At 43.3% G+C, this 17,624-nt stretch overlaps 2 protein-coding genes across 2 annotated transcripts; one reads left to right on the forward strand and one right to left on the reverse strand.

The window, feature by feature from the left end:
• The first annotated feature begins 524 nt into the window (after nt 1-524).
• Nucleotides 525-3,244, forward strand: LOC129858546 (HIG1 domain family member 2A-like). Its single transcript, XM_055927864.1, has 2 exons — nt 525-795; nt 1,668-3,244. The coding sequence occupies exons 1-2, from the start codon at nt 615-617 to the stop codon at nt 1,829-1,831; spliced, it is 345 nt and encodes a 114-aa protein (XP_055783839.1). The 5' UTR covers nt 525-614; the 3' UTR covers nt 1,832-3,244.
• Nucleotides 3,245-4,948: 1,704 nt separating this feature from the next.
• On the reverse strand, nt 4,949-17,492 carry LOC129858547 (clathrin light chain B-like). Its single transcript, XM_055927865.1, has 5 exons — nt 17,050-17,492; nt 16,500-16,555; nt 14,576-14,693; nt 13,617-13,728; nt 4,949-5,691 (listed from the first exon to the last, which is right to left on the reverse strand). Exons 1-5 carry the CDS (start codon nt 17,249-17,251, stop codon nt 5,520-5,522), a joined length of 660 nt encoding a protein of 219 aa, XP_055783840.1. The 5' UTR covers nt 17,252-17,492; the 3' UTR covers nt 4,949-5,519.
• Between the last annotated feature and the right edge of the window lie 132 nt (nt 17,493-17,624).

The raw sequence follows: 17,624 nt of genomic DNA on the forward strand, positions 1-17,624 counted from the left end.
GCATGCTGACTGCAGGAATGTCCACCAGAGCTGTTGCGAGAAAATGTAATGTTCATTTCTCTACCATAAGCCACGTCCAATGTCATTTTAGAGAATTTGTCAGTACGTCTAACCGGCCTCACACCACATGTAACCACGCCAGCCCAGGACCTCCACATCCGGCATCTTCACCTGCGGGATCGTCTGAGGAGGGGTGGTGAGAAGTATTTCTGTCTGTAATAAAGCCCTTTTGTGGGAAAAAACTCATTCTGATTGGCTGGGCCTGGCTCCCCCAGTGCCCACCCAAGCCTCACCCTTGGCTGCACCCCAGCACAGTAATGTGAAATCCATAGATTAGGGCCTCATTTATTTCTTTCAATTTAACTGATTTCCTTATATGAACTGTAACTCAGTAAAATCTTTGAAATTGTAGCGTTTATATTTTTGTTCAGTATATTTGACAATGCTTTCAAGTTTCCAACACGTTGCAACACTTGGTTAAATATGTGACGTGATATTTACGGAAGCTCTCTCATTAGGTCATCTCTCATATTTTCAACGTCTTTGTTCCAAACCATTCATTCCTTTCCTCTGTAGCTAGCAACCGTAACTTCGTGAACACACACTCTGCAGGCATGGCAGCTGCCGCTACCCCGTTTGTCTCTGAACAGTCAGCGACAACGACCCAACAACCAATGCTCGACATATCCAAGCCCCCCGTTATAGAAGGATTTACACCTCTATCGCGACCCAGAGAAGAGACGTTCCAGGAGAAGTTTATGAGGAAGTCGAAGGAGAACCCGTTCGTCCCTATAGGTGAGTTGCGTAATGAGTAACTAGGGAAAAGTGTCCACTGCTGTACCTAGTCGGCTTCAATGCATACTATTAATAAATTAGATTATTCATGCATTGACTAGAGAGTTATTTGGTCATCCATGTGCGTCTTACGACCAAGACAGACAACTGGTTTGTAGCTAGTTAGCTAACAAGTTTGCTAGTTAGCTACAGTAGAGAATAGAATACAATCAACTTAATTTGGTACTGCCAGCTACAGTTTTTATAAGATGTGTCATGCACGGTGTCCTTGTGGAACCCGTAAGGTACACTGAAAGGTCATTTGATTGGAACATAGCCGAGTGTTCCAAGCCCCATTATGAAACATTACAGAACCCATAATGCCTTTTTGTCAAGGAGTTTCATTATAAACATGTATTATAATGGTAAACTAGTGCACTCAATGGGTCATACCCTGGGTGCTAGACTACACAGGTAGACCAGTGGCCAGACTGTGTAACATAGTTAGGGATTGAACATTTTATGTGAATATAACAACGGACACTACATCACATTGGGCCTGCTCTCTCTCTGTAGCTGTTCATTCCCCTGTGGTTACGGGATGAATTGCATACACAATCTGAATTAAAAACAAAACCCATTACACACAATCAGGCCTAAAATGTCTTTTAAGATTTACACTGGTCAGGGTGCCTGTTTTTTTTTTTTAAGTACTATGATTGTACACCTTTTAGGTTTTTCCAAAACAAAACAGAGAAGAATTAGGAGCACTTTGATACCAAATGGAAACTACTGAATGAGCCTCCTTTCACATCCATTTTAAGAGTGGTTATGGAAAACCTAAATGTTTGCTTTTTAAAAAATAAAATCTGTATTCTGCGTCTTCTCTCCAGGTTGTCTCGGTACAGCTGGAGCGTTGATGTACGGTCTCCGAGCCTTCAAACAAGGCAAGACCCGGCAGTCCCAGCTCCTGATGAGAGGACGTATCTTCGCACAAGGCTTCACTGTAGTCGCTATTATCTTTGGCGTGTTCACCACAGCTCTGAGGAAAGACTGAGCAGCGTCAGGGCTGTGTTCATTTACTGCAAAACGTTTTGCAATGGGGGGAAAAAAAACTAAAACAAGGGGTTTCTTTATTAGACGAGTTCAGGTCGTCCCACCTTGTGGTGGTGAATGAAATGTGTAGAAAGACTAACGGGAAAAACAGATATTTAAAAGCCTGTCCTTTTTTCTGGGATTTCCTTAACTGTGCTTTTGGTTGGTCCATCAAATGAAATGTAGACCCTGTCCTGGAGATGGCAAACCAAGCAGGGCACTGACTGCCTTGAGTTTAAAACATCATTGTGTAACAATATAATTGAAGTGCAATGCAGCCAACCACATATGTAGAAAGACATCTCTCTGGGTTTGAGGAAATGGGCCAGCCGACCCACTTATCTGTTAGTGAGATCCACCTCTGTATAATACAGAGAATTATTCCAAGACTCTGACCACTTTATATTTTTTTTTGCACTATGTATTGTTGGTCCCCCCCACTTTGGCTGTACTAGCAATGTATCCTCACACCTGTCCCTTTTTATAAAGATATATATAAGTGAATTGTTTCTGTGCTATAATACTTGAGAAAGATGGCGCATCTGGCTCTTAGGACCAATATAAGGGATGTTATAGGGACTGGTGAAGATGACCTGGCAGTATGGGGGCTCTTGTAAGGGAGGCAGAGGAACAGCTCTGGTCTTTTTTAGCGTTAGTCCAGCAGTTCTCAACCTGTTTTGGTCACTGTACCACCAAGAACATTTCTCTGCCCAGAGTACCCCTTCATGGGCTTATTGTTAAAATACTCATGTTCTCCCCAAGTACCCGCTGTGTATCGTACACAGTCTTATTTAATGCTCACACAAACCCTTTGCTTGATAAAAGAAAATGGACAATACCAAAACAGACAGATTTGAGATCATTTTTATTGAAGCGTTTTAGTTCCTGTGTAACATTCTCCTCTGTGTGATAATGTCCCAATAGACAACAGTTGATCACAGATGAGGCAACGCAGTTTAAATGAAGGGGAAAGTGTTTGAAAATATGACTCAACAGACTAGCGTTCAACCAACTGTTTAAAACATGTCATTCTAGATTTCTTGTTTCATTTGTCCATGATATGAGGACTCTTTAAAGCAGCGTGGCTGTGGATCGGACTTTTCTTCCCAGGGTTAAAAGGTTCTGCACACGAGGGGGATTCTCTACTTCCAGTCTCTGCAGGCTACTCTGATGAATGGTTATCAGTTAAAGCTGAATCAAAGTTTGGAAGATCACATGATATTATACAGAACAGAAACGAATATAATAGTATGTTACTTTAAGGCAAAAAACCCCACCTGATTTCCATTGTTTGAATGGTTGCAGCTCTCATGCAGCCATAACTTGTGTGCTACTAGACAAAGTGCTTTGATTGAAATAAACAGTTTTATTAACACCTTCTGCTCTAAAATTCACTCACTGCGTCATTCAAAACACCACATAACTAAGATCTAAAAAGGTATATCCCCTGAAACTGATCCAGATCAAATGGTTGGTGTGGAGATGCTGCGTAGACATCTCACTGGTAAAACTTGGGAGGAATTATCCTTCACGATTGACAAAAGTGAAGAGAGGGTGACCACTTGTGCCTAAAGTAGGAGGTAGAGACACATGTGTTGGACATGATGTGGATCTATCCAGGGGTACGGGGCGGTTCCCCAAGAATCCACAGCCTAAAAACAAAATGGCACAAGCCCCCTTGGTATGTGAATTCTTCTGATGCTTAATGAGGATCTACTTCAGAATGATTCGTTGGATGTTGTAACGGTTTTGACTTGAGGTTATTTCTAGGGGGGCCAGGTAGGTTGAGCCTACCAGAGAAAACATTGGTTTCTCCTTTTAGTTTGGGAGGGAATGAGTCCCATCTGGTCCGTCAAGTCACACCAATACAAAGGACTTATTAAAAGTAAGGATGGAAATATACTTTTCATAAACCCCTTAAAACATTGGAAAGAACTTCAAACAAGTGTATTCTTTTGCGTGGTTGTATTAACAACATAAATGATCACACACACCCACACTCAACAATATAACAAATCAATGCACTTATGATCATTTAGAAATGTCCTGTACCTCGGGCATAAAAAGAGTCCAGCCCGGTAAATAAGTTCAGTGACTCAAGTGACCTTAGTCACGCAACGTTTGTCTGTAGTGTAGAACCAGTATATTCATACACTCAAAATCACACTTATTTTGCAACACAAATATAAAGCGTATCAAAGATGAACCAAAGAATAATACGTCCTCACAACTACATAAATCACAGTATACATCACCCAAACAAATGAAATACCGTGTACAAAAAGTTGTAGTCAGTTGGTCAGTCAGACAATCCGCCAACAGATCTCCAGCGGAGAAAAGGCCACGAAAACCAACGGAGAGTTGTAGTCCACAGACGCACAGAGTGGATCCAATCCTGGGTAAACTCGCTTTAAGGCTACAAAACACACTGTAAGGCAACAAAACAAACAATGATGAAGCTTCATGAACTGAAGGTAGTACACATCCTCATTCATGTCTCAATCACAACTTCACCTTTGCGCAGCTGATGCTGGCTATTTAATGGGAATTAAAGGGGAAGCGCCCTATTAGAAGGAGAAGCACTGAGACGGTTCAGAAATATTCAGGGCCGTCACAATGTGAAGACACTTATTTGTTCGAACAGACTACATTGTCTAGCCTGGTCCCAGATCTGTTTGTGCTGCCCTGCCGACTCCTATGGTTATTGCATAGAATGTATGTATATATAAAAAAAATAAAAAAAAGGTTCATTGTCACATTTGGCAAGACTGCACAAAACAGATCTGAAACCAGGCTATAAGTAGTCTAGCTTGGGAAGGAAATTCATCTGGCCAAAAGCACAAACCCTAACAGGAGGAGTTTAAAGTTCAACAAGGCCACAAGCTCATAGCATCTCAAATGTCTATTAGCTACCGTTAAATAATCAATTAGCAATATCATTCAACAGTGAATGAATGTCAATCAATTCTTAATAAAAACAGGCAGAGGTGGTTTACAATCTACTCCTAATGTAGTTCCTGAACAGGACTGGCTACGTTAGACCTTTACACATGAAATAAAATACAAATTACAGTGGTGATTAAACTAATCTGGTATTTTATAAAATTACAAAAAAAAACACTTATTGGGAGAGGCATCATGCTTAAGAGAGAGAGGGGTGTCTGACCCAATGCACTCTGTAGTTTAGGAGAGGGAAGGAGTTTAATGAAGTATTTACAGTAACAATATTTTTCTTAGCGTCAGTAATGTAGCATTGCTGAGGGAAGTTAAAAAGGAGAGAGAACAGTCAGAACACTCCATGTTAAAGGTCGTGACTTATATTTCCACTGGATACATTACATCAGAATAAGGAAAGATGGTGGGAGAGACAAAATACCTTTCCTCCACAGTTAGAAACACAGGAGGGACACTACGCCGAGACATAGCGGAAAAGAGGAGGGACACTACGCCGAGACATGGCAGAAAAGAGGGACACTACGCCGAGACATGGCAGAAAAGAGGGTCTGAACATAAAAGAACCCTCCACCAAAAGAAGACCCATATGATAAGGCTAGTACACATTCTGCCTAAATGCAAACAGAGTTCATAACTGAAGAGCGTTTTTAAAGAAGGGAAACCGGAACCATCACTCCTCCGTTCCATTGGCCGTACTAGCGCACCAGAGGTGTCTGTTTGAGGGCTATGAGCACCGAGCGCATTCGGGACACATCCTTGGCTGTCTTGTTGGTCTTGGGGTTGAAGTCACAGAGACGGGCCACTCTCTCCCACTCCGTCCCTGGGCTGTCACCGTCAGCCTCAGACAGGAAGGCCTCTTCAGATGCCCTGTAGGGGGGAAGGAAGGGGAAGGGAGATATGGATGAGGTGTTTGAGGAACGGTTTCTCCGGACACAGATTAAGCCTGGTCCTGGACTAATACATTTACAATGCTCAATGGAGAATGACATTTTATTCCAGGACTTTAATCTGAGTCAGGAGAACCGTCCCATAGAGATTAGCACCACTGACATGCCATGCTTTAATCTGTCCATGTCACAGACTCATAGCTCCACAATCACTTCACACGTCACAGCACTTCAGAGTTGGGCTGTTTGTAGACATACAAATGGTGTATGTACAGTTGACTAAAACTGACACACACACGGTATTGAAAAATGTCTACATGCATTTCTGGCAAATGATCACAACTGAAATAATTTGGCTGAATTTTGATGAACACTGTTGTGATTTATGGACATAGTCAAATAAGAGTCCCTCCAAGACCCGACCGAGCCCTCACGCCGTGCGACCCCGACCTGAGCCCTCACGCCGTGCGACCCCGACCTGAGCCCTCACGCCGTGCGACCCCGACCTCACGCCGTGCGACCCCGACCTCACGCCGTGCGACCCCGACCTCACGCCGTGCGACCCCGACCTCACGCCGTGCGACCCCGACCTCACGCCGTGCGACCCCGACCTCACGCCGTGCGACCCCGACCTCACGCCGTGCGACCCCGACCTCACGCCGTGCGACCCCGACCTCACGCCGTGCGACCCCGACCTCACGCCGTGCGACCCCGACCTCACGCCGTGCGACCCCGACCTCACGCCGTGCGACCCCGACCTCACGCCGTGCGACCCCGACCTCACGCCGTGCGACCCCGACCGAGCCCTCACGCCGTGCGACCCCGACCGAGCCCTCACGCCGTGCGACCCCGACCGAGCCCTCACGCCGTGCGACCCCGACCGAGCCCTCACGCCGTGCGACCCCGACCGAGCCCTCACGCCGTGCGACCCCGACCGAGCCCTCACGCCGTGCGACCCCGACCGAGCCCTCACGCCGTGCGACCCGACCGAGCCCTCACGCCGTGCGACCCGACCGAGCCCTCACGTCATGTGTTATTCACTGGTTTGTTTCACAGTTGGAACATGCAAACAAAGTAATGACAAAAAAAAAAGGGAGAATGCCAAGACAATACTACACCAAAAGCAGAAGAGTTGTAAAGCCTACACAAAGTCTAGCACTTCAGAGTTGGGCTGTTTGTAGAAAGTCTCATCAACAATCCTAGTGTGCAAGAGAGAGAAAGAGAGAAAGAGACAGGTCAGTGTCACACAACAGACAGAGTTAGGAGTTGTTAGCACAGGAAACCAGTGACCGGAGACGAGAGAACGAACAAGATTCAAGAGAGGAAGTTCCATCAGATGAACATTGTAGACTGATCAAGGTGGAATCCAGGTGGAAGCTATGACCCCCTTATTGATGTCACCTGTTAAATCCCCTTAATCAGTGTAAATGAAGGGGAGGAGACCGGTTAAAGAAGAACATGTAAATCTTGAGATGGTGTATGTGTGCCATTCAGATGGTGAATGGGCAAGAAAAAAAAAGATTGAAGTGCCTTTGAACGGGGTATGGTAGTAGGTGCCAGGTGCAGCGGTTTGTGTCAAGAAATTGCAACACTGCTGGGTTTTTCACGCTCAATAGTTTCCCGTGTCTATCACGAATGGTCCATCTCCCAAAGGACATCCAGCCAAAAGCAAGGCCAGTGGTAGAAAACAGGTCATCGATGAAAGAGGATAAATGAGGCTGACATGAATTGTGCAGAGCAACAGACAGTCAGACAGTCCAGTACAACATTGGCGCCCCAAAGACCCATACAAATAATGCAGAGGTCGTCATACCTTGAAACAAAACGGGGTACGGCAACCAACGACCTTACAGAGAAACTGAGGTTGCAGCGGGATAGGGAGCGAAAACACTGGAGATTTGGGAAAAACATGGCCTGGTTTTGAAGAATCCTGGTTCCTCCTGTTTCAAAATGACGGGAGGGCTCCGCTCTAGATAGAACCAGGAGTACATGCATCTATCACGCAGCATGTCAGCATTGCAGGCGGGTGGTGAGGGCTATGTTTTCATGGCACACACTGGGCCTCTTGATAAAAGTGGAGCACCATTTGAATGGCACAAGATATCTGAACATTATTGCCAACCAGGTGCATCCCTTCATTGGCAGCAGTGTATCCATCTGCAAAATAGATTTTTTCTCAGCCGGATAATTCCCCATGCCACAAGGTTAGGATTGTCCAGGAATGGTTCCACCAACATGACAGTGAATTCAGCTTACTGCAGTGACCTGCCCAGTCACCGGAGATCAATCTAATTGAGCATCTGTGGGATGAGATGGAACGAGCTATTCAGGAGGTCCACTACCAGCCAACTTGACCCCACTGTTGGAAGCATTGTAGTCAACATGGGCCAGCATCCCTGTGGAATGCTTTCGACACCTAGAATCCATGCCCCCGACAAAATCGAGGCTGTTCTGAGGGCAAAAGGGGGTGCAACTCAATATTAGGAAGGTGTTCTTAATATTTTGTACACTGTATAGGTATAGAACAATTCCATTGTGTAATGATAAAACACAATACTGTCTTAATCATCGTAGTCCATACAGCAACAGGATATACTGCAATGTGACATTTCTAGGTAAATCGTTTTTTTCCTTACTTGCCTATGTGTACATTCCAATTGGCACCCTATTCACTATTTAGTGCACTACTTTTGACCAGAGCCCTATGGGCCTTAGAGTCGTACACTATATAGTGAACAAGGTGCCATTTGGGACACACAGGGTTTTGTTTTCTATATCCTGGCTGTGTTGTCCTGGACACAGTGCTAGCGTCTCTTCATGCTCAGTCACATTACAGCTGGAAAGAGAGATGTAGATACTAACTGCTACCGTGCCAGACTGGACAGTCGGTTGGGAAGAGAAGATTGGTTTTACACTGAACAAAAATAATTTAAAAAAAGCAACATGTAAAGTGTTGGTCCCATATTTGATGAGCTGAAATTAAACATCCCAGAAATGTTCCATACTCACAAAAAGATTGTTTTTCAAATTTTGTGCACAAATTAGTTTACATCCCTGTTAGTGAGCATTTGTCCTTTCCCAAGATAACCCAGCCACCTGACAGGTGTGTCATATCAAGAAGCTGATTAAACAGCATGATCATTACACAGGTGCACCTTGTGCTGGGGACAATAAAATACTACTGCAGTTGTCACACAACACAATGCCACAGACGTCTCAAGTTGAGAGAGCGTGCAATTGGCACGCTGACTGCAGGAATGTCCACCAGAGCTGTTGCCAAATAATTTTATGTTCATTTTTCTCTACCATAAGCTGCCTCCAATGTTTTAGAGAATTTGGCAGTACGTCCAACCGGCCTCACAACCGCAGACCAGGACCTCCACATCCAGCTTCTACACCTGCGGTATCGTCTTGAGACCAGCCACCTGGACAGCTGATATAACTGTGGGTTTGAACAATGATTTCTGCACAAACTGTCAGAAACTGTCTGAGGGAAGCTCATCTGAGTGCTCGTCGTCCTCACCAGGGTCTTGACCTGACTACAGTTTGGCGTCGTAACCGACTTCAGTGGGCAAATTCTCCCCTTCGATGGTGACTGGCATGCTGAAGAAGTGTGCTCTTCGCGGATGAATCCCAGATTCAACTGTACCGGGCAGATGGCATACGGTTTGAGCGGTTTGCGGATGTCATCATTGTGAACACAGTGCCCCATGGTGGCGGTGGGGTTAGGGTATGGGGCAGGTACAAGCTACAGACAATGAACACAATTGCATCTTAAATCGATGGCAATTTGAATGCACATACATGACCAAAAGTATATGGACACTTGCCTGTCGAACATCTCATTCCAAAATCCTGGGCATTAATATAGAGTTTGTCCCCTCCTTTGCTGCTATAACAGCCCTCCCCTCTTCTGGGAAGGCTTTCCACTAGATGTAGGAACATTGCTGCTATAACAGCCTCCACTCTTCTGGGAAGGCTTTCCACTAGATGTTGGAACATTGCTGCTATAACAGCCTCCACTCTTCTGGGAAGGCTTTCCACTAGATGTTGGAACATTGCTGCTATAACAGCCTCCACTCTTCTGGGAAGGCTTTCCACTAGATGTTGGAACATTGCTGCTGTAACAGCCTCCACTCTTCTGGGAAGGCTTTCCACTAGATGTTGGAACATTGCTGCTATAACAGCCTCCACTCTTCTGGGAAGGCTTTCCACTAGATGTTGGAACATTGCTGCTATAACAGCCTCCACTCTTCTGGGAAGGCTTTCCACTAGATGTTGGAACATTGCTGCTATAACAGCCTCCACTCTTCTGGGAAGGCTTTCCACTAGATGTTGGAACATTGCTGCTATAACAGCCTCCACTCTTCTGGGAAAGCTTTCCACTAGATGTTGGAACATTGCTGCTATAACAGCCTCCACTCTTCTGGGAAGGCTTTCCACTAGATGTTGGAACATTGCTGCTATAACAGCCTCCACTCTTCTGGGAAGGCTTTCCACTAGATGTTGGAACATTGCTGCTATAACAGCCTCCACTCTTCTGGGAAGGCTTTCCACTAGATGTTGGAACATTGCTGCGGAGACTCTGTGCAGGCCAGTCAAGTTCTTCCACACCTATCTCAACAAACCATTTCTGTATGGACCTCGCTTTGCGCACGGGGGCATTGTCATGCTGAAACAGGAAAGGGCCTTCCCCAAACTGTTGCCACAAAGTTGGAAGCACAGAATCATCTAGAATGTCATTGTATGCTGTAGTGTTAAGATTTCCACTGGAAATAAGGAGCCTAAACCATAAAAAACACCTCAGACCATTATTCCTCCTTCACAAAACTGTATTGTGGCAGGTAGTGTTCTCCTGGCATTCACCAAACCCTGAACAGCAGAATCCACTAATTTGAAGGGGTGTCCACATACTTTTGTTTATATAGTATAGATACCGTGATCCTGAGGCCCCTTCCTTGTCGTTCATCCACCGCCGTCACCTCTGTTTCACCATGACAACACACGGCCCCATGTCGCAAGGTACACACTTTCAGCTTCCAGGAATTGTCTCAGTTCTTCCATGGCTTGCATACTCAGACATGTCAGCCATTGAGCATGTTTGGGATGCTCTGGATAAACGTGTATGACAGTGGTTTCCAGTTCCCGCCAGCATCTTCGCAGAGCCATTGAAGAGGAGTGGGACAACATTTGCAGTTGTAAATGAGAACTTGTTCTCAACTAGCTTACCTGGTTAAAAAAACTAAAACATTTTTTCCATAGGCCACAACAGCCTGATCAACTTTATGCGAAGGAGATGTCGCGCCAGATACTGACTGGTTTTCTGATCCACAACCCTACTTAAAAAATAACAAAAAATTAAAAGGTATCTGTAACCAACATATCTGTATTCTTAGTCATGAAAATATCAGTAGATTAGGGCCTAATGAATTCATTTCAATTTAATAAATTTTACTCTTAACTCAGTAAAATCTTTGAAATGTTTGCATGTTGTGTTTTATATTTTTGTTCAGTACACGAAAGCAAAGACCCCAAAGAATAAAAGATGTTTACGACTGAAAGAGAAAAGCATGAATTGGATAGAAATACTTTAATAGTTATTTACATTCGGAAAGTGTTCAGACCCCTTCATTTTTCCCCACATTTTGTTACGTTACAGCCTTATTCTAAAATGGATTCAAGTATGTTTTCCTCCCCCTCAATCTACACACAATACCCCATAAATGACAAACCGAAAACAGGTTTAGAAATTCTTGCAAATGTATAAAATAAAAACTGAAATACCTTATTTACATAAGCAATTAGACTTTTTGCTAAGAGACTCAAAATTGAGCTCAGGTGCATCCTGTTTCCATTGATCATCCTTGATGTTTCTACAACTTGATTGGAGTCCACCTGTGGTAAATTCAATTGATTGGACATGATTTGGAAAGGCACACACCTGTCTATATAAAAGGTTCCACAGTTGACAGTGCATGTCAGAGCAAAAACCAAGCCATGAGGTTGAAGGAATTGTCCGTAGAGCTCCAAGACAGGATTATGTCGAGGCACAGATCTGGGGAAGGGTACCAAAACATTTCTGCAGCATTGAAGGTCCCCAAGAACACAGTGGCCTCCATCATTCTCAAAGATGGGGCGGCAGGTAGCCTAGTGGTTAGAGCGTTGGGCCAGTAACCGAAAGGTTGCTAGATCTATTCCCTGAGTTGACAAGGTAAAAATCTGTTATTCTGCCCCTGAACAAGGCAGTTATAACCCACTGTTTCCCGGTAGGCCGTCATTGTCAATGAGAATTTGTTCTTATCTGCCTAGTTGGTCTGATGAAACCAAGATTGAACTATTTGGCCAGAATGCCATGCGTCACATCTTAAGGAAACCTGGCACCATCCCTACAGTGAAGCATGGTGGTGGCAGCATCATGATGTGGGGATGTTTTTCAGGGACTGGGAGACTAGTCAGGATATAGGCAAAGATGAACGGCGCAAAGTACAGAGAAATCCTTGATGAAAACCTGCTCCAGAGCACTCAGGACCTCCAGACTAGGGTGAAGGTTCACCTTCCAACAGGACAACAGCCCTAAGCACACAGCCAAGACAACGCAGGAGTGGCTTCGGGACAAGTCTGTGAATGTTCTTGAGTGGCCCAACCAGAGCCCGGACTTGAACCCCATCGAACATCTCTAGAGAGACCTGAAAATAGCTGTGCAGCGATGCTCCCCATCCAACCTGACAGAGCTTGAGAGGATCTGCAGAGAAGAATGGGAGAAACTCCCCAAATACAGGTGTGCCAAGCTTGTAGCGTCATACACAATAAGACTCGAGGCTGTAATCGCTGCCAAAGGTGCTTAAAGTACTGAGTAAAGTGTCTGAATACTTATGTAAATGATATATTTCTGTACTTTATTTTTTATACATTTGCAAAAAAAAATATCTAAAAACCTGTTTTTGCTTTTGTAATTATGGGGTATTATGTGTAGATTGATGAGGAAAAACTACAATTTAATCTATTTTAGAATAAAGCTGTAACGTAACAAAATGTGGAAAAAGTCTAGAGGTCTGAATACTTAACGAATGACCTGTAAATGTAGGATAACACAGGGCATTAAAATAGTTAAACATTAGTTCATAGTTAAATCAACTTTGATAAATCAATACACACGTAAATGAGAAGTTGCGTGTCATTTAGTTATTTCATTAGCTCAAATAAATAAGGTTGAGAAATCCATCCACTTTCCTTAGTTTATGCCAGTTCAGATCTATTACGACAACATTTCAGCTTGGTGACATACCCTAAATAATGAACAATATCTGGCTGTTACAAAAAGAAGGCCCAACAAAACATTGGAGCCCTGGGGGCAGAGGTCAGCTCACAGATACAAGTTTACACTCCTGTTGAGGATATTTAACCAGGAAATCCTGTCCACATTATTGTATATATATTTTTTTTTAGGTACATGAATAACGTCAATTTTGTGTGACAGTCTATTGGAAGTCTGGAAGCCTAAGCTTATATATCCCATTTCCTGATCTGATGTCACGAAATAACAAGGAAATAACCACAGAAACACACATTCTTATAACATTGTTGATCTTAGATTCTGATAACTATTAATTCAGATTCATTAGATGCATATTTAGCCTAATATATATTTAGTATATTGTTATACTTGTATTTCATTTACATTTTACATTTAAGTCATTTAGCAGACGCTCTTATCCAGAGCGACTTACAAATTGGAAAGTTCATACATATTCATCCTGGTCCCCCCGTGGGGAATGAACCCACAACCCTGGCGTTGCAAGCGCCATGCTCTACCAACTGAGCCACACGGGACCACGGGACCATATTTCCTGTTATGTTAGTTGAGGGAACCATGTAGGAAGTGAACAGAGTTAGGTAGGAACTAACTTGTTGTTGGCCTTGTTTTTCTCCATCTGTTCCTTCTGGTGCACATGCCAGTCCTCCAGCTCTTTCTTGGCCTTCTCTTTCCACTCAGCCTCCGCAGCCTTGGACGCAGAGTCTTCAGGGTTCACATACACACAGGGAAAGATGGGGATGGTAATAATCAATACAGAATCTGCACAATACCAAGGGTAGTATTCAGTAGGAACAAAACGTAAGCAAACAGGCGGAAATGGGCAGGACTACCTGAATTTGTCCAATAAGAATTGCTTGTTTTCATGTTCCGTTGCAAAACGTTTTGCTACGGTGTGCACTAAATGAATACCCACCCAGGATGAAACGTTCTAGTCCACAATGCATTGTATGAGCTACAGAAGATGATGCTCTTTTCTCAGGAGATTAACTACAGAGTCAATACAGCGAGAACAAGATCACCTCAAGCATACCATACAGGACATGACACGGAGTGGAAACCAAATGAAGGGTGGTTCACACACAGAAATAGACAGACTATTCAACTTAATATTTGTCGGCCTTTTATTTCGCTTTTTAAGCAGGCAGGGGGAAAAAATGTGACGTTTAGGTGTCAACCTTCGTCAGTGTGTACATTGACTGGACAAAATACTGACTGAGAAGTCAGTAGTAGATACTGCATGTATCGCAGCGGTAGTAGTATGTAAGTGTGATGTTAGTGTGAAGTACACGTCCTTCTACACCTGCATTGCTTACTGTTTGGGGTTTTTAGGCTGGGTTTATGTACAGCACTTTGAGATATCAGCTGATGTACAAAGGGCTATATAAATAAATTTGATTTGAAGTAGCTGTGTGTGTCCAAACTGGCACCCTATTCCCTACATAGTGCACTACTTTTGACCAGAGCCCTATGGACCCTGGCTAAAAGTAGTGCACTATATAGGGAACAGAGTGCCATTCGGGCCATACCTTAGCCTCTGTTGTTTACTTACCTAGTTGCTCCAGCCGTGCCTTCTGCTCCTCCCTCCACTTACGCAGGCTCTCAGGCTCTGCTCGCAGAGAGTCCACCTGGGCGATGGCCGCATAGCTGTCCGATGGACCGTTGGACTCCTGGGGGGAGAAGAACCAGGACCAGGCATAAGGACCACCAGTCATAAGCTGTGTTTACAAAAGGCAGCCTAATTATTGGCAAAAGACCTGATAGGTCAAAAGACCAATTAGTGGAAAAAATAAAATCAGAATTGGGTTGCCCGTGTAAATGCAGCCATAAGACCAGGCATAGACTAGCCCATTTTGAACTGATGTATCCTAGCTTGCGGTGCCTGCAGGCTAGACATAAGGCATAGTGCCGAGCGATTAACCAAAATGTATTTATTTATTTTCTTCCGGTTATTAAACAACTAATTGACCGCCGTTGTTTCAAATATTAGAAATCCATTTTGTAACATTTTTATGTGAGCTCGATGTGCAGTTTCTGTAGAGATAAATCTGAACTGTGCGATTGTAGTATGGATTTGTAGTTTCCAACAGACCAATATTCAACACAGTTTAGTGCAGACAACTTGGTAATTAACTACAATGACCATAATCCACTGCGCGCCCGATTAAACTTGTCCGGTCTGTGCAGCGCAGACGGGGATAGAAAGCAATTGCTTCGCGAGTCTGAAAATACACGATTTAAGTGATTGATAGTTGGTATTCAGCAGTTAAATAAATAGACCTATGACTTATTTAGTTTGAAGAAATACCAAAATAGTGATTTTGTCAGACAGCAGCTCTATAGAGATGAGACGATGACTTGGGAGTGAAACAATATCATTGAATAAATGATGGTTAAGTGACAAGCATTAGTCACTACAATCATGGGACTTATGAAAATGTTATTCTGTGTTGTTACAGCATTCAACTCACATAATGCTTTTATTGTCTCCCCCCCCCCAATTTTTTTTTATTGAAACTGAAATCTGTGATCATTTTTTAAATAACCTAACCGACCTCAAAAAGCATTAAATCGCTCAGCACTAATAAGGCATGAGGACAACCAGGTCATTCAATAGTAACAGCTGGACACTGAGGAACAAATGCATAAATCCTTAAAAGGGAAACTGAACTTCCTGATTTGGCCTCATTTTAGATTTGTCGCATTAAGAAATACCAGCAGGTATGACTATTCAAAGGTGAGTTGGTTTCGGGTTGTGGTTTGATGTGGATGTCTTGTGTGTGTGTTTGCAGGTGGGAAGAGTTAGCCAAATTATTTTTCACCAATAAGCTTCAGCCTTGGTGTCTAACCGTGGCAAAGTTGGTTTAACAATAAATTACACAATGTAAATGAGACAATATTAATGTTTCACACCTTTTAGTTCTCATTAAATGCTTTCAATATCTGTATATGATTTTATAGTTCTTTTGAGGTTTTTTTAAGTATTGGAATTTTTACATGTAGCCTACATTGTGTAGTTTACAGATGATCCCTAACGAGCCCCATTGGGATATCCAAAGTGAAACCACATTTACCACGCCATTATGATGGAGTCAGTGATGATTACTTGTGTGCTGCTTGCTGTGGGCAGATTGAAACAAACCCAACCTTAATTGACATTATGTTGTGAGGTACAAAACTCTGTTATGGGTGACACTCATTTTGACCAAAATTATCCTATTTACACTGTTGTCAATTTTGACAGTAGAATACATTATTTGGACTCATAGGCTGTTTTCTAATATATATATTTCTTTACGGGCAGTTGGTCTTTACGTTACCCAAGAAAGGTTATTGTCATGCTTCCTTGAACAATGGACTTACCATAGAGAATGTAGTCGGCCACAGCCTCTCTTACAAAACTAACCAGCAATAACATGTCCAAGTACATAATTAACAACAAAAAATAATTCTCATTAGAAGTGTTCCTCTCTTACCAGCACAAACATGTTTCCGTTTACCGTGGCTGCTGAAGCGTCTGCAAATCCGGCATCTGACAGACGAAACAACAAACGACTTTAAAAAGAACCGTACATGATATGCTTAGCGTTATTCTAACCTACGTTAGCTAAAGTCAATTTGCTTTCGAGGGGTGGATAGCTAGTGACACCGTAATGCATTAACACTTGTTTGGGCAGTAAACTAGCTTCTCACCACCACCTAACCTAATTTGACCTGAGGATAGTTTCAAGACATTACACACTCACATCCAGACAAGTGACACATCTTTAGTCATCATTTAGACGACATCATTCCACTCAGGGTGTAACGTTAGTGTGCCGCACCAACTAAAGTAACGTTACTGTTTACATTGACAGCTGTCAATTAGCTAACTAAAAGTCAGGCTAATTTAGCTAACTAACTAGTTGTCTGGTTATCTAACTATAGTACTAATACAAGTTTAAATGTTGTCTCCGTTGTATGTACTTGTATCTTGGGAGTTAGTTTTAGGTAACATGCTAACTTAGCATCTAGTTAGCAACTTACCATATTCGACAGGAGCAGGTGAATCCGCTGTCGGCGGTTGTTCGGGGAACTCGGCGGATCCCTCCAAAGCTCCGACTCCTTCGTCGTCATTCTCTATCACCGCTATTTCGCTTTCTTGCTGGGCTAAGAAAGCTGCAGCTGGGTCCACCTCGACAGGCAGCACTCCGTTGTCAGATGGGAACCCGAAATCTGAATCAGCCATCTTTCACAACTAAACCCCTCAAAAATGAAGTGTAACTAGCCACTTAAATACCGTTATATTATTGCTTGTTATCTTGCTGGCTATCAATTAATTGAGCTGAGAGAGAAGAGTTTATGATGATGGATATATCTGACTCAGGCAGAACATGCAACTAACCCAACTTTTCATGAACGGTTGTCAGCTAATAGAACAATGAATAAGGACTGTGATGATTCATGATTGCTCACTTTCAACTTGCCTGGCCTGCCACACGAACTTCCAACCTTTGGTTTATTAGGATGTGTCTCTATCTGCTGGAGAAACCTAGAAATGCACTCCTATTTCTTAACCGGTATCTGAACTGAACGTTTTCTTCTTGCCTAATTAGGCTATT

This window comes from Salvelinus fontinalis, chromosome 6 (assembly GCF_029448725.1).
Source record: "Salvelinus fontinalis isolate EN_2023a chromosome 6, ASM2944872v1, whole genome shotgun sequence".
Lineage (NCBI taxonomy): Eukaryota > Metazoa > Chordata > Actinopteri > Salmoniformes > Salmonidae > Salvelinus > Salvelinus fontinalis.

Coding starts and splice junctions, on each gene's coding strand:
- LOC129858547 (XM_055927865.1), bottom strand. CDS start 17,251: ATGGCTGATTCAGATTTCGGGTTCCCATCTGACAACGGAGTGCTGCCT. Junction 16,556..17,049: donor ACCTGCTCCTGTCGAATATG/GTAAGTTGCTAA, acceptor TTCGTCTGTCAG/ATGCCGGATTTGCAGACGCT. Junction 14,694..16,499: donor ACGGAAACATGTTTGTGCTG/GTAAGAGAGGAA, acceptor TTCTCCCCCCAG/GAGTCCAACGGTCCATCGGA.
- LOC129858546 (XM_055927864.1), top strand. CDS start 615: ATGGCAGCTGCCGCTACCCCGTTTGTCTCTGAACAGTCAGCGACAACG. Junction 796..1,667: donor GAACCCGTTCGTCCCTATAG/GTGAGTTGCGTA, acceptor TCTTCTCTCCAG/GTTGTCTCGGTACAGCTGGA.